Genomic DNA, 23,940 nt, shown 5'->3' with positions numbered 1-23,940 from the left:
TTCCCTATTTATATAAACATTTATAAAATTTCTGGCAGCTACACCATTTTACAAAGTCTGAAAGCAGCAGCAAGTACAAATCTCAACAGAAGAAATCTATACAAATGATAAAGACAACAGAAGTCAAATTAGTATTTCAAAAGTTAAAGGAAATCCTTTGGTAGTCATTTTTCAGAGCATCCTCTGATCACAGGCGGCCCCTCTAGTCATGATTTGGCCTGAATTGAGGACACTCTCCCTTTTATAGAAATTTCTAGTACTGCATAGGTTGGGAAGCTTGAGAACTTCTAAATATTCAGGAATATAAAGAAATTTAAAGAATTAAGCAGAATGGGACACGATTGTCCCTGTGTTTTTATACAAGTCTCTGGCAGCTGTGAAAGAGTATACTGCTGGGGATGACACCAGTGAGACTGGGGTGTGGCCTTGAGCAGACACGGTTTTGGTGGTGAATGCTAAATACCACTGACAGTTAACTCCTGAGATGGAAGAATTGGTGTTTCATAAAAGAAATGTAAAATACAGACTAAGCTACATAGAAGCTGTGGTAATTAAAAAATTTGAAACACAGTTCATACTTCTGGATGTGTTTTAGAACCTGAGGGTGATTATTGTTACCAATGAACCTCATTTTTTGAGTATTGCAGACAATATTAGGAAAAAAGAAATGTAAAATCAGTAAGAGATCCAGTTTGTGATTCTTTCTGCTATTTGGGTTTGGCTTTTTTTGGAGGGCCTCTCCCTCTCCCTCTCCCTCTCCCTCTCCCCTCCTCATCTTCTCACCTCCCCTCTCCATTTTTCCCCTTATTACTTTATCGATATTCCAGTGGGATATGGGAGTATACAGTTCAGCTTGCCTTTTCCAATGTTTTGCTTTGAGTAAAGACAGTGAAAATTTGAGTCTTGAACTGAGTCAGGATATGTATTTCCACTCTAGAAACCATCATGATGATTGAGATTCATTCCAAGCAGGCAATGTTTTTGAACAAAAGTTTTTCATTAGCATGGAGGTTTTGTGACTGAAGTGTCTTTAGTCTTGATACAGAGTAAAAGTGGAAACAAAACTTTGAAATCCTCATTCAAGTCTTCCATTTTCATTATGTGACCCACAAGGTATTTAGTGGTCTTTTTGAGATAAGTTCTTCAGCTAAAAGCCATCATGTGTTTGGAAAGAGCCACATGCAGCACAGCCCCAGTAGGGAAGCACTATATAAGAATGCATTGTACAGTGTTTTAACAAGATCTGATGCCTTTAAATGATCACCATATCATACCATGAGATAGTACAAAACACTGTTTGTATCTGGCAGTTACCTTGCTATAAGTTAAAAAATAACCTGAAATGGTTAGTTGGAATTCTTCAAGCACTTTGAGCTCCCAGCAGCACATCACTCTTGTTAGAGTTCCCATCCTGTCCTGCTGGTGAGCACATCTCACCTCACCTCGCTCCAGCTTCATGCCACAGCAGCAGGGGATGCAGTGAACAAAATTGCTCAGGCAGCAAGAAAGAACTGTTTCTCTGTGTTCCTCTTTTTAAAACTATTACCTCACTTCTGAAACAAAGTGGTTGCTTCTGTGTTCATAAAATTAACAGAAGAGTTTCTGCTTGAGAGGTTTGGATATGCGTAGCCATGATTTCACAAATCTTGCATTAATATCAGCTGTATGTACATATTTCTGCTGTCTAGTTGTCCCTCCATCTATAGCAACTGAAAACCAAGGCTTTAGTACATTTTTGTTTTGAACAACTTTTGTTACTGAATTTTTAGTTTGTGCAGTACTTATGTTGAGGAAAACTAGTAAATAAAATACGTAATTACTTCTTTTCTCAGTGTACCATCCATCTTCTGGCTTATATTTATGGTGTATCATTTACTTTTACTTAATAGAAGAGAATACAATGGAGAGGGATTTCAACATTAATTCTTATTATGCCTGTTACTTATTTTCAGAATTATTTATTTCCATCTTGCTGAGTGTTTGGGAGAAATAACTTATCTGCTAGTGTGTGCAATAAAGATAAAATGAGAGGTTGTTTACTCATCTAAAAAGACACGTTATTTGTTTTCTTTTGAAGCAACTGAGAACACGAGATGTAAATCAGTGTAGAAATAGTAATGTGCATCTCCATCAGAAGAGTTATATTTATAAAGGAGTATCAAAAGCAAAATTAGGAAATATGACCTGACTTACTGTATTAAATAACAATTTTCAGCCCACATGCTAATATCTCACCAAACAAGTGCCCTGGATTTATTTTTATAAATTTTATTAAGTTAGGCATTATAGAATTGTCATTTAGACCACTTTGTGAGGAGTTACAGAAAGTACATAGAGGAGATTGTAAAGATCGCTGAGACCGATCTGTTCAAATGATCAAGGAAAGGAGCCAAAGAAGTCTGATCACCTGTCTGTATCTGGGATCTGAGATCAGTTAATTGTCCAGACTCACCCAGGAAATCTATGGTAAAGCAGGTAACTGCTTTTCATTTGGTACATTCCAGCATGGTATTGCCCCAGAAATGCTGTCCTATTACATACAGTAATTTCAGCTGTTGTTGCTAAACCTGGTTAGTACTTCACTTCTTTTTTTCTTTAGATTATTTTTGTTCTAGTCTGTTATTCCCTACTAATGGTATAGAGATTGAAAATTCACAGACCACTTTTCTCTTTTGTTCCCCTTACACTGACGTGTCTAACCTGCTGCATCTGTATTTAAGTTTAATTGTGTCTTTGGCATGCTAATCAACTTTCACAAGTCGGAAGAATCCATATTGAGTTCATTGTCATATCTGTACGTTAGAAAAAGAGTAGCTGTTTTATAGAAGTGGAATTAATATTTGAAAGCCATAGAAAAGAACAGTGATTGGTATTAAATTAATACTTCAAGACATCTTAAATGGTGTTGCATTAGACAGTTCCTTGAATGACTCAAGGCTTCCAAGTTCTGTTTTTCCCATCTGAGAGTCTGGGCTGTGTACCCTGGCAAGGTGTGTCAGCTTTTCTATCCACTCTTCTGCAGGAGTTAAAGTGAAAGTTAGCAAAATATCTTCTACCCTAATGTCACATGGCAAATAATGGACCCTAGACACTCTCAGTGCTTCCTGAGAAGATATAACTTATATCCCTAGCTTTTGGCTGTTTTGTCACTCCATTTTTACTCGTTACTATGAATTACCACATTCAATTTTTACAAACCAGCACAGCAATTTATTCTAGTAGAAGGGTAAAATAAATGTGATTGGACTTCCATGTTTAGTATAAATCTACGAACCACATACCTAACCATAATAATATCCACCATTACAGTACAGGCAAATTCTACTCCTGAGGCACACTTTTGGCCAGAATTTTATTACTGGCCAAGTCCAGGGCCGAGCCAACCTCTGCTTGGGGATTCCATCACGTGCAAACATATGGTAGCAATTAATTATGAAAATGAGAGGAAGGCTTTGCAACTGAAAGGCCTCTGCATAATTCCTGCTTGTCCCTGGTGTTGAAAAAGTGATTGGAGGGGTATTATATGACTTAGGAAGTCTGACTTGTAATATATATTGGTGGCAATTTTACCTTATTATTTGGAAACAGAAATTTACCAAGGGCTTTAACTGTTATCTTTTTTTAATGTCAATTCAGGTATTACTGTTGCTCGGTTCTGTAAACTGTATCAACATGAACACTTCTCCCAATTGAAAAAAACAACAGGGAGTAAGCAGGAACATAAAATTATTTTTAGAAAATGCTTTTTTAATTACTGAGCTGCTTAATTATTGAGTACTACTGAAAATATCCTGTGAACCTCATCACTATGCAAATGTATTCAGTTTTGGAAACAATTAAATGATAATAAAGCATTCTTTTTTCTTTTACAACATATTACTGCAATGAAGCTGTTACCTCTCAGTGTGCATTTTAATGAGTTTTAAGTAACATTTTAATGAGCTGAACATTACCATAAACCCAAGGATTAGACAAAATTGAATTTACTGGGGAAAAGGAAAGGGTTCATTAAGAGTTAATTATATAGTTTAAGAAGAAATATAACTCATTTTATGATGTCACTTCAACCATGAATTCAGCAGTAGATCTATACTTATTAATAGGTGTAGAAATGCCATTATTATATTGACATAAAAACATGGGTTTGCACACTGCTGCTCAGGCTTCCAATGAAAGTTTCTGTATTGAAATCCCTGGGTCAACTTTGTTCTTATCCAGCTCATTATTACATCTGAGGAGAAAAAATACCAAGCTTTGTATTGCTGGTTTGTAATTCCACCTACTTTTTTTATAAACATCATGAACAGTGAAAGCAAAGTTTAATGGATTTACCATTGCCAGTAGGATCTGAAGGCAGGTTCTGAATAAATGTCTTGGATTTATTATTTTAAAGAGGACTGGTAGAGATTTGAATCCAGCCTGCCAGCTCTCCTGACATGGCCACTGTAACAGTGATGAATGTCTGCAGTTCAGGCTCCTGGATGCCCAGAAATCACAGGTAAATTCCCACATAACAGCTCTACGCTGCCTGCATTTAAATTCAAATGTACATTCAGATGTTATTCAGATCCTGCATGATGTGGATTTAAAGTGCTCTTGCTCAGTAATTTCAGCTACACATTGAATTTACTGCTTTGCCTCTGCCAAAGTTGGCATTTCTGTTCAGCCATTTGACAAAGAGGGAGGGGTTGTAGCTCAGTGCCCTGAGATATTTGATTAGGAAAGAATGAGAAAAAAAATCTTAAAATCTTAAGCAAAGTATTAGTTGTGCTGATTTAGTATAGTCTCTTGTTCATAGGATAGCTCTGTGATCTGCTAGTTTTAAAATTAAATAAATAATTTCACTGATGTCACGGCCTTTCAGTAGAGTGAGGGAAGCCTCTGCAGGTGTTGAAAGCTTTCATGAGTTTCAGTAAAATGGGGCTGATCTCCTAAACCCTGCTGCTGTGGGGGAAAGAGCATTCTAGCAGATGTCTGCTTGAAGGAGAAAAATTATGAACTGTGGCCAGCAATTCAACCTGCAGGAGTTCTGTCACTCCTGCTTGAGCCAGACCCAAAGGTGTGTCCCCAGAGTGGCAGTCTTCATCTCGGAGCTTCAAAATGTTAAGGTGAACCTGCAGACCTGCACTGGAAGGATGATTCCTTGCAACAGAAGTCAGGGTACTGGTGGCATTTGAAAAGGAGGCCTGATTAGTACCTTGGATTGAATACATGCTCAAAAGGAAGAGCAAAGAACTAGGAAGCAGGTAATAAATTCTGTATATGAGAGAAAGAAAACAAAGTGCTACTGGCTGTGTGAATATGAGCCACAGAGTACTAGACTTCCGTGTGTTTAGCAGCAGGAATGTTTCCATTTCTTCTGAGTTGTTTCCAGCAGACCTTTCTATTCCTAAGGAAGGAAGGAAGGAAGCCCCTGTGAACAGAATTAAGCTGTAAAATCAGACATGTACCAATTATTGGCTGAGCATTGTTTAGTGCCCCATGCTTTCTCCCCCAAAAGCTCACCTCTTGGTATGAATGTGAGCACAGCCAGACATGTGGAATAATTCAGAGAGAAACTGAAAATGTTCTACACCTACATCTGGAATTGTTCAGAAAAGGAGGAGCAGAGCTACAGAGGTCCTCCTCAAGGGAGAGTTTAATTCAATTTTCCTTAATTGAAGCTGCACAAGCGAACTACAGAATGTTTCCAGTTCTCCTGGTCTTAGAGAAATCCCACAGCATGCACTGGTTATATAAGCTATTGCATTTTATATATTCCTTATTCTAAGTTCCTCAGTCTAAATACAGGGAAGCATACTGCATAGTTCAACGACACATTTACCTTGCTGGAAAATCTGCTTTAAGTAGTACTATTCTCTCCTGGCCACTTATTTCCTCTGCTTGTAATAGCTTGTCATTCTCTCAGTTGTTTATGAATCTGGGCTGTGAACTGGGTCAGTAGAGTGATCTGGGTTAAAGATCTTCAGCAACAGGAGTTGTTGCTTTTTTTTTTTTTTTTTTTTTTCTCCCCTAATTGGCATGGAAGGAAATGTTTGTAGTACTTGGCCTAAAATCTATCCCAGGTGAATACTGTGGTGGAAGCTGAAAATTCCCTCCATCCAATCCTGTCGAGTCTAATAATCTAATCTGCCTCTTTCAATATTCTGCTTTGTCTATCATATGGTACTTGAATATTTTATCTAGCTAGTATAGCCTCTTGCTTTCCAATGCAATCAAAGAATGACAGTATCTCTATAAGTGTACACAAATTTCCTGGTTTATGGAAACTACAGACACAGGTACTGTGTGTCTACTTAAACTCCATGCGGAGAAGGAGGGAAATTAGTGACTTCAATGTGCTGGAAGGTTTCTGTTTAAACCTGTTTAACATTTAGTTATGAAATGTTGCCTGAGCTGGAATAGAGTCTGTTGCAGTTGGAAGGGAGGCAAGAGGAAGAGGGAAGATTGCAAAATGGATTTTGTACTCTAATGTGGGATTCATGGAGGTCTTTCAGACCCTTCAGAGGAATGTGAGCCCTTCATAGGAAGGGCTGTTCCAGCTGTTGAGTAACTTAAAGGCTGTTTCACAGGCACATCTCAGATTGCTGCATTTCTGTAGTCTGGGGTATACAGTTGTGGTGTGCTCATTGTCAATTTTCTCTTATTTTAAAGGAGTCAGCAGATATGTAGTTACCCCGATTTTCTCTTGTACACAACTGCCAGAGAAATATTCAGCACCAAGGGTTTTGAAGGACATGTGGCATGTGAAGGTTTTATTTCATTATTCTAGTTTTTTGTACTCATCACTTTTTTATTATATAAAATTTGTTGTACATGAAGTAACGCTTTGGGACAGCAGTACTAGTTAAAAACAGAAAAAAAATATTGTCTCACATTTACTACAATTCACAACATTATGCTACTATATTTTCAGCAGTGTGTCTGGGTGTAACCCCTTAACTGAAGGTCACTTGGAGTCTCAGGCACAGCACAGTGTGACTCGAGGGTGGAGATGGACATCCAGGTTCTGGTCTCTCTCTGGGTGCTTAAGCTCCCCTTTCAAAATTGTTGCTTCAGGCTATTATGGTTGGTCTTTGCTCCTGCTTCTTTAATTTTTTTCTTTTCTTTCCTCTTGCATCATGTAGTGAATAATAATAAGGGCAATGTGAACTCTTATGCTCTTTTTTACTTTTGAAAATAACTGGGAGAGTTCTATTTTATACTGAATAGAAGTAATTCCTTGTGCTATTTGAATAGATCAAAACTGCAAAAGGTTACTGGCAAATTGCACCAGTTTCTTCTTTGTTTTGCATAAAATCTCAAAATGAAGGCTTTCTTTTCATGTTTAGACCACAGCAAACTGCTGTTCTATCTAGATGTTTGTGAATTATTTCCTGGTTGGTATATGTTGACAGAACTCAAACTACTTCATCCCAAGAATACTTTATTATAGGTTCTACATATCACATTGCTCCTTCTCTTTTTAGAGCTCTGGAAGCTTAAATTTATTATGCAGAATGATGTGATAGAAAGTGACAGATAAATTCTTTCACATTTTTCAAGATAATCCAGAATATATGTTCTGTAACATTTTTTGTCCACTGTTAAATTTGAAAGAATTTGAAATTCCTTTTCTGAAGGAGGAACCCAATCACAAAACTTCAAAAATGACCCAAACATCAGAAGAAAAAAAAAGTTTTTCTTGTCCTCAGAGATGATAGAGTAGAAGTTATGAAGAACAGTTTCTCTTGGCCATGCAGCCTTACTTCTTTAATTTATTGAATAATAAATATTAAAGTAATATTGAATTAAATAATATGCAAACATAAGTGATGGAGGAATTTTAGGAGGTGGGGCTTTGTTGTAAATTCTTTCAGATGGGATGCCAGGACATGCCTCAGTGGCAGCCATGCAAGCACATTTTATGCTTTTCCAGTTTCCATTCTGTATTTGCTGGGGCAAATTCTACAAAGAGTGGAAACAGCTGAGCCTTTCAGAAGGTTGATGACTAAAGGTCAGGTCCAGAAGGAGATGCTGCTGGTGAGCCTGTCTGCCATGACATGCCCATTTCTGGGACAGAGCATGTGAGGCCAGCCAAGCTTATGGAGCCTGTTGAAATGGCATCTGGCAAGCACCCCAAAATGGCCCATTGACATGGGGACAGTTTGTAGGATGCGAAGGGAGGTATTTGAGAAGCAGCAGGGGACTCCCACTGGTTTTGTGTACCAGCTGTGGATGCATCTCACGCTCCGTGTCTGATGAAGTGTGGCTGCATAGTCCCCTCGTGATGGTTACAAAAGCTTATTGTGGAATATGTGCCTTGCTATGTCTGCTCCAATATCTCATTTTCTATCCTGACTTCTGAAGGGAGCAGCAGGACCAAAAAAAAAAAAATCCTGCTCACAAAAAATTGACTAGATGAGTTTTATGTTACAGTTAACAGATAGAGACCATGGTTGGGCATGGAGAAATGGGGGATGGATGGAAGAGGATTCCTATGTTGGGCAAGAGCCTATTTTGTTTGATGTTTTGCCTAATGTGGCTGAAGTATAGCAGTAATGTGGCAGTGCCCCCTGCCAAGACGGGAAAGCATCCCAGCTGTTGTGTATGTGTTGTGTATGTGTACACAAGAAGTTTATTAGAGGCTATTCACACTTCAGTGGAGCTCTGAGATTGCAGTCTGTATTATATTGGCTAAATGAAGCATGTAACATTCTATATTTCTCATACGAGAAATATTCATTCATTTGTATTCATTTTCATGATTCTCATCTGCTCTTATTCTTTTGTTTTACCGAGGGCACGTGTACATTTTAGGTGTTTTGGCTGGGCTTGAACTGGAAACCCAGGGGACTGATGGAATTAAAGTAGTTGTAGGAGAAGCAGCTTCAGTTTAGAAACAGAAAAATTCAGTTGCGCAATGCTGTCTCAAACTCTAGGTAGCTTTCAGTAGGTTAATCACAGTGCTGCAGGTACTTGGCACTGCTACTTTTGTACTCACAACAGCAAACCTGCGTGTTAATATACTGTAGTTTCTGAACTTCACTAGTTAAATCTGTACCTTCTGAGGAATCTCTCTACTGTACACATAGATTCATAGTGTACAGTTTCTTGTACACGATGAAAAGCTCCCACCAGAATTTTGTTTGTATATCAGTAGCGCCTGAGGTTTTTTGGATGCCAATGCTTTTGAAAAATTTTTATGGATTCTTAGTTCTTTTAAGTTTCTTCTTTGCTTCGTTGGCAACCAAAGGCAAACAGGCAAAGTCCAATCTATCCTTTTATGACAGTAGCCAAGGAGACATTGTGGAGTATTTCCTCTTTTCCTAAACACGATCCTCCCTACTGCATTGTTGGGAGGGAAGCATAGGTGATGGGGTTTGAAGAGTCTGTAGTGCTTTTGGTGAAAGTAGTCCCATATTCCTGCTGCAAAGAAGACATTCTGGCATAAAACTGACAGAAAAAGTGTCACTTCAGTTTTCATGTGGTGTTTCCTTAAGCTGTGCTCACTTCCACATCTGATACTCACATTAGTTGGTAAAAAAATAAATAACTAATTTATTTACTTGTGTAATGCCCATGATTTTCTGAATATGTAGTACATTAAAAGTGAAGATCGTGTAAAAGCTACCTTCAGATCTGAGTTAAACTGCTAAAAGTCTGATCCTTGTGGAATTTGAAGACTTACAGCGGACCATGCACTTCTTTAAAGTTTGTTGTCTACAATTACGGTATCAGTTCTTTTAGAAAGTCTCTGAACTTTAAGCAAGTCATTGGGTTTTCAGTTTCAGTGAAATAAAACTCCTAGTAATGTGTCTCTTGTTCACATTAGCAATCTGTGCAGTGCATTCATCAAGACTGATTATGCTTTAAGAATAAGAAAAAAGAAATCTGCTCTGTATCCTAGAGAAAATTTTTCAACGTATTATGTTGTATAGCTTTAGATTTCTGAAATTACTTAAATGTGGTCTTCAGGATATTTGCATTCATAAAGAATACTTGGTTATGCTTATTGCTTCCCTTTGCCTTTCTTGACTGTCAAAACACAGTGATGCTTTTTAAGATTTATAGCAGATGGGTAATGAGATTGCTGACTGTTAACTGCAGCATTCAGAATTTGCTGGTGGAAGGAGGTGGGATTTTAAAACAGGGAGAAGGTTATTGGGGATTCATTGCAAGGAAGGCAGGTGATAGAACTTCGTTTTCAATCAGGAGGCTTAAACATAAATATGTTATGTTCTAAATTAGAAAAATCTCCACTCTTCATGTTATCTAGTAGTCATGTAAAAATCTTTCAGAAAAAAAGATACAGAGATGTCAGATTGCATTCAAATGATCACAATGAATCACAAGAAAGGCAGGGAGATTATACAATTTTTCAGTAAGTATATTCAGGCTGTATTGCATATGCTTACTTCAGCCCAAATAGCAGTCTTTAAAAAATCAGGAAGAAATCATAAGCTAAAGTCTGCAATAACTATCACTTGTATACCTGTGTAATTGTGCAAAAGGGAAAATAGATTGGCAATGCCCTTAACTGGGCTAGAAAGATTTCAAAGTCTGACTCCTGCAGTGTGTGCTGTAAATAAGAAAGGAAAAAGTCTGTCTTCTTTCCTGACCTTTGTACAGTCAGCTAGTTGGGGTACACCTCAGACTGCAATTTAGAGGAGAGGCAAAAAGCCAGCTATCTCCCACTGACTCCGTTTGGAATCTGCGCCCTTACTCATCACTGTTGCTTCACCCACCTCAACACTGTAATTCTCTGCTCACCTGGTTTATATAGATTCCATCTTTAGAAGCAACACTTTTACGTTTAGACATTAATGTTTAGCATAATCTTTTGTATGTCTATATCTGTGTATATGAACAGTTAAAAGTTTTAGAGGATATGTCAGGGTTTTTTCCACATTTTTGTCTTTACTGAGGCCTGAGAATAAAGAGCAAGCTTCCTTGAGCTGTAAGTACTGGATAAGTTACTAAGTTCAGAAGCACATGATATAGTGAGAAAAAGGGAAGAAGCCAAAGAAAGTTTCTGAATTGGCAAGGAAGAAGATTCTCCTTTTGTTTCTTGATGCAGGTATCTCTGTGCTGCTCTCTTCATTACTTTGATTTCTAGGTACCCTACTAATCAAACATGGTTGAAGCTACTAGACTCTGAAAATATCCTAACACCTCTGAAAATTATTCTCATAGGCTTGGGGCTCATGGTAAATTAGCTAGCATTCGTGTCTGCGAGGCAGTATCAGGAGATAGGCAAAAGATGGGGAAAACAGGAGGAAAAAATAGCTCCTTATAATGTATATATTTTTAAAGGTAGCGGCTTTTTCCTGGCTGCAGCTTTTTCCTCTGCACATGCAGAGGGAGCTCAAGAACTCCCTGAGAGTCTTGCCTAGGACTGTTGCCTAGGTTGTGTGTTTTTGTTACAATTTTCCTTACAAAATGAGACAGAGGCAGTTGCTAAAACAAAGAGGTCGGGCTGCAGCATCTTCAAACAAAATGTATTATTATTCTTCACAAGGAAGGTTGTCTGTGACCCCTTGAGGTTTTTTTCTGTCACCCTGTTTCAGCAGGTAGTGCTGGCTTGCTCAGGGACCATTTCAGCAGATCATACACATTAGTAAAGATCTAAAATACCTCCCTGCACCATATGCTACCTAAAGTATAATAATCCTTTAATCTGTCCACTGCATGACATCTGGGCAGTTATTTGACTTCATAACTCATGTCGATTGTTCATACCAGTATGTACCAGAGGAGGGAAGTGCCAAAGCAGTGGGTTTAGGAAAAGTGCCTGTGGGGAAGTGCCTTGGATCAGGGGAGACCTACTTGTGGTGTGGCAGATGACCAAACTGTGTAAAATCTTTATATGAGAATGATATTATCCTGAGATAAGCACAAAACAGAGCAGGAGGGGGAAGAGGAACTACTAGGACCCAAGTTACAGAAGCGCATTAATATTTACTCAATATCTCTTTATACCCTCTAGTCAGCACAACAGATGTAGCTGTGTTTTAAGACATTCTAATTCATTGAAAAAGGCAACAGAGATACTCTTTCCCTCCCTTCTGTCCCTGGTAATTTCAGACGTTTGCCATGCACACAGGGGGGAGGAGGTAGAGAGACAAGTGCTGGTGGGAGAAGAATGCAATTATCCCAAAGCCTCCTGACGGGCATCCACTTCTTCCTTCCAGCTTAGCTGCTCCGACCACAGGCTGGGGGCTCATGGGACATGGACCAGATTGAAAAAGTGGAAGCAGACAGATGGTTATTTGTAATCATCATGTAAATGTAAATCCTATAAAAATGTTTTCTTTCTAAGGGCCTGAAAGCTGGAAAGAAGGATTAGGGCATGGATATCTAGCCTAGAATAATTTTGACCCCACCACCTTCCCTCCTACCCCATAAACATCGTAGTTTATCTCCACTTCCTTTAAAAAAATTTCTGGAACCTCAGCCGAGGAAATTAATTCGGTTTCCATGTAATTCCCTGAGTTTATGAGCATCAGTTTGACCGGGGCCTGGATTTGGGCCTAAGCTGGCAGGTGCTGGTTAGCAGCTGCCTTGGGAGCAGGGGCTCCTTTTTGCTCCTTTCCCCCTCATCCCTCGCTCTGGCAGGTGCGTGCTCCACGTGTTTATCCCGCGGATAAACTGCCGCGGCTGGATGTGCTCCCTTTCCCTGGTTACACTCCTGGCTACCTGCAAATGGCACTACGGGGCCTTAAAGACTGCCGTACTGCTCACAGACATCTATCTTGTTGGAGCAGCATCAGCTTGTTTGAGCCACAAAGAGACCGATCAAACTTTAATTAACTTTTGTCCACAGCACCACTGTAGGCTGTGTGTGCACTTCAGCTGTTCTTTGTAGCTCTCCAGTCCCTCGGTGCCTTTTCAGACAGCAAGGCCCAGCCATCCAGAAGCTTTTGCCCTTGCAAGGCTTTGCCTTTTGGAACGTGAGGGTGTTTGTGCTTGGGGGGAGCAGCCCCTGGGGCCAGCTGTGCTGCAGTCCCAGGGTGGACAGGCAGGGGTGGGGAATCTTCCTCTTTGGCACCCTTGTTTAATCATAACATCACAGAAAGGTTTAGCTTGGAAGAGACTTAAAGATCATCCAGTGACCCATAGGTAGGGACACCTTTCACTAGACCAGATTGCTCAGAGTTCCACCCAGACTGGCCTTGAGCACTTCCAGGGACTGGGCAGCCACAGTTTCTCTGGGCAATCTGTGTCAGTGCCTCACCATCCTCACAGTAAAGAATGTAAGGTAACACTCAAGAATGTAGGGGAACACCCATGCAAGCACCAAGGGAGCTGTGTGCAAAATTGGAATAAAGCAAAGCAAGAACACAGGATGAGGAAGAGGAGGCTGGTGACAACATTTTTCTGCTGGTGTTAAATTTTTAAAACATTAGTATTTGTGCCCTGCCAAAAGGGCCCTGAGGATGGCTGGCTTTTCACGTGAACAAAAGCCTTTTGCCTGGGTGTGGAGAGGGTGGTCTGCTCAGGCATGCTAATAGTTATTTGGAAGTACCCAGCAATTGTGGATAATTGGCTGAGGAATATTCTGCAGCTCTCAATCATTTTTCTGTTTTCACAGATGACTGTACCATTAGATATGGTGAGTGCACTAAGCTGTGCTGCAACTTTTCCATTTACTGTGCTAATATGTGTGAACTCAACTTCCAGTTGATGCTCCTTCCTTCTGTGGCTTCCTGTGCCCACTCCAGGAGGAAAGCCAAGCTCGCCAGCTCATGCTCTGGCCTCCTCTTCCCTGCTCCCTCTCTCCCAGGGTGATACTTGGATGTTCTGGGGTGGCTGGGCTGATCAGATTAATGTCTATGCTTTATTTCATTGTTGTTAGATTGCATTAAAATACTGAATCACAGGAATGGCAGCCTGTACCCTTTGCTCTTTACCTTGTTTTTCTCTCTGCTTTTATTCTTTTCTTCCCTTCCTTTATCTGGATTTTTCCTTTTTGGCTCCCCAAAGTTAGTGTTTCCCCCTCTTCCCCTCTGAGTTACTCTCTCATTTTAATTTCTGTTTCACACATTTTTCTCTTATCTTTGCTTTTCTGTCACTACTTTATTTTTCCCCTATTTCTTTTTTCTCCAACCATTTTTTTCCCTCTAAAACACAGAATGCTTTAGATGGAAATGGTGAGATATATCTATTCAAGATTCACATATGTGCTGAGGTGCAGAGCAAGATTAAGCAAAGTCTGTAGCACCAATTTTGTCTTCTATTCAAGCCAGTTTTGCAGTGAGACTTTAGGTAAAGGAACGTGATAAAATCAAATCACCTCTTAGCCTCATATTCTGAGGCTGATTGGAACCTTACACAGTTGCTGGGATGATTCAGAGAAATTTAATGTAATTTACTGTGTATCACTCCAAGAAACTGTGTTTGTCAGGTTCATATAGCAGTGTGAAATGTTCAAGGAAAATGCTTTCCTTAATATTGCTGCCAGGAGTTAGGAGTCAGGAATATAAAGCCATTATGTGGTGGGATCTGCTGATTTTCTGGGGATTTTCCACTAATGGATTTGCACTGAAATTCTGTAATTGCAAGTAGAATCAAGCCAATAAAAATAATATTTATTTTGTGTCTAATAATAATGGAAGAAGTGAATTATTATCTATTTGCCAGTTATACAAAAGTGGGCATAGCATTGTCTAGAATTGCTGTTGCTTCCTGTGTATCATGGGGATCACAGAGACATAGGAAGATACTTTCCTAAAAACCATGATTTTTTTAAGACCTTTTTTCTGGTTCTTTCTCTGACATTCCCATGGTATTGACTTTCTTGGCTTTGCAAAGTGTTGTACTGCCAAATAGCAGCAGCCCATGATCTTCATCCTACTAATTCTGTGCTCTGCATTGCCTAGGTTATTTCTTCCATTTGATCTTGAAGTTCTATAAATTCCATTTCTGCCAATTTGATTATTGTGAATCAGAAGTGTATGAGGGGTTTGTATTATTCAGAAATATTTTGGGATTGAGTTTTTTGTTATCTATTGGGTGTGTCACCTAAGAAGACTATGGGTTCTTGCCAGAGCTGCATTTGTTGCCAGCTGCCTCCTGTTACTTTTATTTTATGCTTCAAGAGCAAGACCTAAATAGTCACTTCTTTTGTGTGTGTGTGTGTGTGTGTGTGTTAGAAAAGGAATTAACTTCCAATTAATTCCTTCCTTCCTCTGGGATCTACCTGTGTATTCCAAAATGGAGAACAATAAAATTTACCTCCATGTCATTTTGAGTGCCACATATGTACAGCCCACTCACCTCAGACTATTCAGAGACCAATTCTTCTATGTATTAATCATATTTTTCTTCTGGCTTATTACAGAAGAGAAAAATACTCAGTTCCAAATGTTAAAATGGGGCACGTTTTATTAACATTGAAAGCAGTAAATTATCTCTGCTTATGAAATGAGACTGAGCAATTTCTGCTGAACTCTTCCTGACTTGCCCCTTCACTAGGATACAGTGTTTTCTAATTTCTCAGAGGGCCCTGGTTCCATTAAGGGCGAGAACTGTTTTAAAGCTGTAATGAAAGCCATGCGTAGCTGAAATTCAAGGAGGGGCAGTGCCCTAAATTCTATTTCAGTAGCTCATCTAGAGCTATTTTCAGTTTTATGTTTATAAGAATGTCAATTAACCTAGAGACTAGGACACACATGGAAGAATAAGGATGAAGTGGATATCATTCTAACACACTGAAGCCAGCTAGTTGGACCTAATCCTTTCCAGAAGCTTGATTTACATAAGAAGCTGGCCTGTGTTGCCTAATTTAGTTCTCAAACAGCTTGGTGATTTAAATGCTCTTTTTTTTCAGTGTAGTGGTACAGGGCTAGTCAAGGTGGCAAAAATATTAGAACTAAAAATAGAGAAGGAAGCAATAAATATGCTGGAAGTACATTACTATCAGTTTTATTTCTCTGCCACCTTTCAGAACTGGTGACCATTTTGGCATGTATGTGCCAAAATTACAATAATAGCAGTAATAATGGCAATGGCCTTAATCAAGTTGTAACTCTGCAATTCAGTATTAGTTCTTTACCTAGGTTGTGCTGGAGTTGGAGACCCAGGCAAGGCAGATATTGAGCAGGTTGTTTTCTGTCATGAAAAGAGCTTAACATCCAACCTGCAATGCTACTTTTGCAATGCTGGAAAGAGACCCTGTCAAGGTTAAGAGGAGTAATGGGTGCTACAAGTCTTTCTAAGTTAAATACAGAGCAGTGTTCTTATCTGCAAAGAAAAAAAAAAAGGGAAAACAAAAGCCATGTATGTGAAATCTGCCTCCACTGGACAAAAGGGCATATCTGCCCAGCTTCATTTATGACATCTTTTACAGTCAATATAAGATGCAAAGTCATCACCTAATGATGTTTGAGACTTTTTTGGTCAATATTATGTGTTTCTACCTTTTTTTTCCCTCCACTTCCAATGTCATTACTTCTATTAATTTTTTTCCTCTCTCCCTCATTTATCGCTGTAGTGCTACGGGATGACTTCCGCCAAAACCCTACAGATGTGGTGGTGGCAGCTGGAGAGCCTGCAATACTGGAGTGCCAGCCACCTCGAGGGCACCCTGAGCCTACCATCTACTGGAAGAAGGACAAAGTCCGTATTGATGACAGGGAGGAGCGGATCAGTGTGAGTACAACTCAGGTGGTTTTTTGTCTGTAGACACGGGGTCCACAGCTGAGTGCAGCAGAGCTTACACAGCTTTATAGCCTTCATTCCCACAGAGACTCGTCGTTGCTCTTGGCAGTTTGCGTCTCCGAGCTTTCCCAGATGAGGGGGAAGGCTGTTTATTGCTCCTTGTCTGGGTCTCCAGCTTGAACTTCTTTGAGGGTTGGTTTGTAGATCCAGTCTAATGGACATCCATTAGAGCTGGAGATTTGGTCATGGAAGGTCTTTGACCAGTTTGGTCTTACTTTTTCTACATCTCAGTTCTCTAAACTGAGAATATCAGGGAGGTGTTTTATAAGGAAATTCAGTTATATCTATGAGATGCACAAATAATCCCTGGGGAAAAAAAGCCCAATAGCTTAGAATGATACTGGTAATGTTTTAGTTATTGCAGCAATTTGGATGTATCTAAATGAAGGCTGAAGTCATGCTCTAAAGAATTATGGTTCCTGAAAAGGAAAAAATGTTAAGCAAATGAGTAACACTGGTTGAATTCTGTGGCCGTTCATTTCTTGTACTGAATGAAAAAGGATCCAGCAGAAATATTTAACTTACCAAGTGATTAGAGATAAATCATGATCTGTGCAAGCAAATGGGACAAATTAAGTGGGTGAGAACATGTTTCATTCCTAATTTTTAAATGCTTAGCTTTTCATAATTTATATTTCTTCAATAAAGTTTTATGTTGTATGGAATGATTCAGTGCTGACCTTATTCAACATGGAAGTGCTATCAGGAAACTTGTTAGTGGCTCTGGATGCCTAAGAAATTATTCCAAGCCAAAGAATCAGAATTGTTGCTGCTTGTCTGTGCTAGGGTCTACTCAAGAGTAGAAGAGTGAAGAGTGGCAGAGAACTGGCTATCATTCCCTGACCCTCAAGTTTGTTTGGCTAAATTCCCAGCTTATTCGGGAGCACCCCATTGTCTAACGTTTGGCACTGTGACTTCACTAGCCACAGATTTTTACTTTACTTCTTTCAAGTACCGCGGTCTTCCACTGTGTAAGTACCCTTTATAGCCAAGAAAATATTTAAGTGTCAGGTGAATTCCCAGTTTGGGACAGATTCAGTTTGTTTGCCTCAACAAAAAGAGAAAACCTGTCTTCATTAGTGATCAAGGAAACTGTTCAGACACCAGTAAAATAAAATTAACAAAATAAAACTAATAAAACTAACTTTCTTTCACTAAAGATGTCAAGAGTGCTTTACATATCGCCATGCAAAAAATAAAAGTACTCTGTGCTGCCAAGAGGCAGCAAGAAGTGTAACCTTGGAAATGAAAGCCAAAGGAGCAAAATGAAATACAATTGAAATTAGTTGCGAGTTGAAATTAGTCAATGGGATAAAAATGTATTCTAGAACAGTATTTAAAGATACTTAAATATATAAGTATATAATTTTAAAGCTATACATATATTTACAGACAAAACTTTAGGATGCCTTGGTTGTGGAACTTGTCGCCTGAGAAGGTAGCACCTTTTCTGATGTATTTTGTTTACCTGAAGTTAAAAATATGTTCCTTGTTTTGAAACAGATCCGTGGTGGGAAGCTGATGATCTCCAACACCAGAAAAAGTGATGCAGGAATGTACACCTGTGTTGGGACCAACATGGTGGGGGAGCGTGACAGCGACCCTGCAGAGCTGACTGTCTTTGGTAAAGAGACCCCTGCTTTTATTGCTTTTCCCCTACAAATGTCATAGGCTGAATTACCCTGGGTGGCTCATCAAAACATGAGATAAAGCAAGGTTAACAAAACACAGCAGTACTGCTCAAGATGCATTTCACAGATTCAGGAGGAGACCAGGTTTTAAAAGCTGCAGTTTATAATGATGGAGCTGTGATGGCTCAGCGTTTTCCTTCTAAGCACATAGTTTCAGCCTAACTGGAGGCCCACAGTGATGTGCATAACCAGAGATGGTAATGCAGGACTATGCTCTCCCTCACAGAATGGCCAAATGTAATTAAGCTACTTCTAATGCAGTTGACAATGCCCGCTTACCAGGGATTAAGACCAGAATTGCCTATTTAAATAATTCTATATTCCCAAGGGGTTGTGAAATCAAACCTTTGTAGGAAAGCACAAAAAACCTCACTTGATCAGTAAAAAGGCATTGGAGACAATTCCAAAATCAAAGTTTTGAATATATAGAGATAACTTTCGTCATTCTTTTTTTAGAGGACCTGAAACAGCTTTCCATCCTGTAAACCAGAACACCATTTAGATTTTTGGTGCTGCCGAATGAATCGAAACTGAGTAAGTTTCCTGTGTGAAAGAGCTTCTAGACCTGATGGGCAGGGCGAGGAGTTAATTGTTAGGAGCACTTGCCCCATGGTTAGGGTCCAGAGCAAGAACAGAGTAATAACCAAACCTAAAGCTGGATCCATCCTGCTAACAACTGGATAAGAAGCAAAGCCACAAAATCATGCTGTGGTGCATCCTACAGTCATGGGTTTGTAGGAATTAGTCGAGAGTTTCTGAGCAAACAAAGGAAGATCAATAAGGAAAAAACCCTTGCTGCTAAGGAAAACATGTCCATGCTGACAAAAGAGAAAGAGAAATAGTGTTAATATTCCCTCCTGTGGCACCCCTTTGATATCCTTGATACAGTACTGAAATTCCAAACTAGACCGTTTGTAACCCCAGAGAGACTTTTAATAGAAATCCTAAGGTCCTTTGTGAAGCACATGCTCCTGATTTTTTCACCTCTGCCTAATACTGTGCACTGGAAAACCCAGTCCTTATTGCCATTTCTGTGTTTGCATGTATGTGCAATTCAACATTTGTTTATCCACTTTAAAAGAATATATATATATATTATGGGATTCACCAAAGGCAGGGAAGGATTTTTGCTAGACAAGATCCATCAATTTCTGAGGATATGCTGCTTTCCAGCTTTACAAGACTGTAAAGGTTTCCACTCCAACTAGTTTGTTGTGGATTCATGGAAACATGTGGCTTTTAAAGACAGAACTATTATACCTTAAAAAAAAAAAAGCCAGAGAAAGAATCTCTATCAATTTATTATGCCCTTTGCAGCCAATCTGTTAAAGTTGTAGCTTTATACAGATGCAAAAGAGACATGACATATCTCCTTCATCAGTTTAAGTACTGCTAATCTCTGGTAATACTCCCTGTGGATAGCAAGCAGATTGCAGTCCTAAACTACAAAGCCTTAAGAAATCCTTAAGAAAATAATTTGTTAAAAAGCATTGAACTGTAGGAATGAAAACTGAAATGTGCATGTAATTTCATATCCTGCAGAGCTATGAACCATATTAGTTTTGTCTTGATATGTAAAATAATACATAGCCAATTACAATATTCTGATTTTTTTACAGGGTATAATCATAGCAATCAACTTGCAAAATACAATCTAAAACTATTTGGTGAATACTGAACAAAATCAGCAATAAATGAAATTAGATATTTTAATTCTTCTTAATTGTGTTAGACTGCCTAAAGAAAATTGTATTTAAAATTCCCTGTCTTGGTATCTTCCTATCTACAATTCCCCTTCTATCTGGGTGTTCCCAGATACCTTCCCACCTTCCTTTTTGCTGTGCAAGAGGAGCGTGCAGGAAGCAGGTGCTCAGGTTATGATCTGCTGTCTCACGAGATGGTTTGGCTGTCCTGTGCCCATTTCCTGGTTGCCTCCTGGCCCTGCAGCTCTGTGTTGGTGCACTGGGCTCTCTGTAACATCGTGTCCAGGGTAATCCTGGTCTGCTCCATACAAAAGGAGGGGACTTGCCTGTGCTTTCCAGCAGTTGTATTCCATTCCTGGACTCCAGGCAGCAGCCCAGCAGCCCTTGTGTGAGCAGGGATGTGCCCAGTGACTGGAGAGTGTTATCCATGGTGTTTCCAGGAGGCAAAGCATCTACTGGACAGTCCAATCACTCTAAGCATGCACAATAAATCCAATAAATCCAGCGACTCTGGGAAATGTCAGATTGGCTCTGCGTGTTCAAATTGGCTTCACTGAACACAGGCAAAACCACTAGGATCACACGTTAGGTCCACAGCCTTCCCCTAATATGACTCACAGGTCCGAGGAACATGGGAATATTGCAAATGTTGAGGAAAAATATGCTAAAAATACTCCTATGCAATTAATGTGCCAGACTTTAACTGCTTTGAACATACTTGAAAATGGACTTGACAATAAAAATAATGAGACCTTGACTGAAAGAGATTTTTATTAGGTGACTGGCAAGTCTATAGCTGGTGCTGATTCGGGAAAGGAATGTGTATTAATTAGCTGATTAGTCACGTCTTCATTCCTTTCCCAAATAACAGCTCTCCAAACCCTTTCCACTGTGTGAAGGGAGCCTTAGTAAACACTCTATGTTTCATAGGAGTTTCATAGGAACTGTTTCATACTAGTTCTCAAACCTTTCCAGAAAGCAGCTACTTGTTACTTTTGGCTTTGCAAGTTATTCTGTAATACCCAAAGTTAACTTCTGCATGTGACTTGTGACAGATCTCTGGCTCCCTGTACAGTAAATCTAGCTTGAGGCATTGCCTCTGGAAAAACTGAGTCAGTGTGGTGGGACCTGGTGGCCCAAGGGGAACACCATGGAAGCTTAGCCTGAAAGATTACACCTTTTCCTGAGTTTAAAAACAATATAATAAAATGGGCCATAAGAACCTTGGGAAGTGGTAGGGGGAGAAAATAAATTTTTCCCATGTACAGAATATGTCCACTTGGCTGGGTACCCATTCAATAACCTTTACTACTGAGAGATAGTTATGAATAGTACATGTAGAACTTTCACCTTTCTTTTCCAAGCTTATCTGCATTGGAAATACTGTTTTCAACATTTAGGCACTAGGCACTACTAACAGTATAGTGGTAGTGTCAATGCAGATTGCATTACTTTTGTTCCCAAATCATGATTCTTCCATTAGCAAAAAATTGGCAAACTTTCACAGTAAAATACCATAAAGATCATATAAGAGTGCTATCCAAAATTGTGTTTGAAATAGTGGCAAAGATGCACTATAATTTGTTAGGCTTCTTTTTCAGGCATTACTGCTAGTTTTTGCCTTTGTGAGGCTCCAAGGTGTAATCTTGGAGTAAAGCAGAAAGGCTATGTCACAGAGTCTTAAGTTGGCCTTTAAAGAAAGTTAATAACCTCAGTCCTAAAGCTCACAAAAAGAGGCAGCATGGGACTTGATTATTGTGTGCACACTATTCTAAAGGCCAATTTCCAAAGTGTAAGTGATACAAATTAGGCTGCATTGCTTGTGTTTGGGCTCATAGCCCTTGGCTGAACAGAATTAAAGCAAGATGCAAAACAGAAACAGTTTAATTCCAATTTGTAAGAGAGCTTTGTTTGTAAATACATAATATGGAGCCAGAAATTAAATAAAGAAGGAATTGCTCCTTAAGGTAACCTTTATCATTTTGTCATGCTACTTCACCATTCTGAGATAAGTTTTCAAGGTTTTTTAACTGTTTCAGACTCTTGTATTTTCCTTAGCACTTAAAATAGTATGTTTGAAGAGAATGTACAAAGGTATATCTTGTATATTGATTCTAAAGCTCAGTGAAATCAATGAAAGCCTTAGTATATCAACTTCAAGAGACTGGCATCAAGCAATGGAAAAAGATATATTTAGAAGAGCCTCAAAAGAATATAAAGCATAAGAAGAGTACAAAAATGTCTTTAAAAAGATATGTCAATTTGGACATATTAAAGATTGTTTTGGATTAATCTTTGATTTGAGCTTTGGTACCTGAACCTTTTTTCAGCTAATAAGGTCCTGTGGGATGAAGAGGTATTTTTGTCCGATGCTTGAGGAAGTATCTGTGTTTGATGTTCTGTAGATATTGTCAGGCTGAAAGAGACACCCTAGTTTCAGGAAGAGTATACTGTGATGACATGGTGTTAGAGGAAAAAAATCCTCAAAATCCCTTTAATGAAGACATTGTGCCCCATTTTACTTTCTTGAGCTCTGCCTATGTAGAAGGCCTTAGCGGAGTCCTGACCAATTGTATCCTGGAAAGCTTTCCCAGTCGCATGGAAAAATCTACCAAAACCAGGCATACATTCATAGGTCAAGACAGAGGAATCAGCAGTGTGTATTTTGTCCTTCAGATCAAAGCTCCTCCTGGTTTTCTTCAAATCCCTGTATTTTCCACTTGCAGTCTATTTGTGGCAGTTTGCAAAAAGCCAGGTCAGCTTTAGAATATTTGTTGTCCACAGATACCAAGAAGTTGTAATAGGATAATGATACAGCTCTGAAAAAGTGTCTGATTTGGTCCCCAAAGTTTGTATGTAACAGTTAGTAAAAACTGTAATTAACATGGCTGTAGATGTAGATAAAAGGAGAAAAGCACTAGCAACTGATAACATTCATTTCGCTGCAGTTGCCTCTTACTGGTGTTCCGTGGCTTTACTGTGCAAGCTCATCACGCCTTGGGTGCTGCTTAGAGTGTAGGAGTTTGCAATGTCTACACAAGTGCTTATTTCTCAGATGAAAAAGGGAAAAGTGCCTAAAAAGATGTAGTGGAAGAATGTCTTTAAATATAAAATGGCCTGCTTTTGCAATTTTACTTTCATTTATTTGGCCAACATAGGTAAATTTAGTGAGATTGTAATATCCTGTCTTCTTCCACATGTTCTTTTTTGGCAGAGAGGTTTACTTCATTCAGAGCATGTTGCATTTAATGAAATATCTATGCTACTGACAGCGTTCTGAAGTGAAACTTACTTGCAACCATCTAATGTTTCATTTTTTTCCTTTTGAATCAGAATGCTGAAGTGAAAAAAGCTTTTATTTGTAACTATTTGCTATTAAATCCTCCCCAAAGCCTTTTAATTTGTGTTTTAATGCTCTTTTTAGAACACAAAAACATTTTAGAAAAATGATGTCTTCTCTCCATCAAAGACAGAGAAAACAAGAATAATTCTAAATCAGATTGAGACTCTACATTATGGGGACCATCAAATCCTTCACTCTAGCAGTTGCCTCAGCAGAGAAAATATATTAAGGTAGTTAGGATCATTTTAATTAGATTGAGGCCCCATGTATGGCTGTCTAACTTTTTGAGGAACAGAGAAAGGGCAGTAATACATCTGAAGGTCATCTGAGTCTCTCTAATTGACTGTGATACTCAAACCAATTGTTAAATATGGGAAAAATTGAGTTCTGAGGTTAACTTGTGTCATCACCCAAAGCAAGGAAAGCATTTTGCTGTTTCTGGCTAAGGTCTGTAGGTTTCCTTACAGCACATACCTCAAGCACTGCAACAGATTGTAGGTGT

General features: G+C 39.1%; 1 protein-coding gene across 11 annotated transcripts in view; it reads left to right on the top strand.

Moving 5' to 3' along the window:
* The window catches only part of ROBO2 (roundabout guidance receptor 2), a 1,042,619-nt gene that overhangs the window by 876,000 nt on the left and 142,679 nt on the right, over positions 1–23,940 (top strand). For all 11 annotated transcript variants that reach the window (XM_039556213.1, XM_010399525.4, XM_010399519.4 and 8 more), the window contains 2 exons: positions 16,475–16,632; positions 18,205–18,325. In XM_039556213.1, the coding sequence (XP_039412147.1) occupies positions 16,475–16,632; positions 18,205–18,325 (279 nt within the window). The remainder of the gene's footprint in view (positions 1–16,474; positions 16,633–18,204; positions 18,326–23,940) is intronic.

Source organism: Corvus cornix, chromosome 1 (genome assembly GCF_000738735.6).
Source record: "Corvus cornix cornix isolate S_Up_H32 chromosome 1, ASM73873v5, whole genome shotgun sequence".
NCBI classification, from domain to species: domain Eukaryota; kingdom Metazoa; phylum Chordata; class Aves; order Passeriformes; family Corvidae; genus Corvus; species Corvus cornix.
This window is presented reverse-complemented; position numbering and strand designations above follow the sequence as displayed.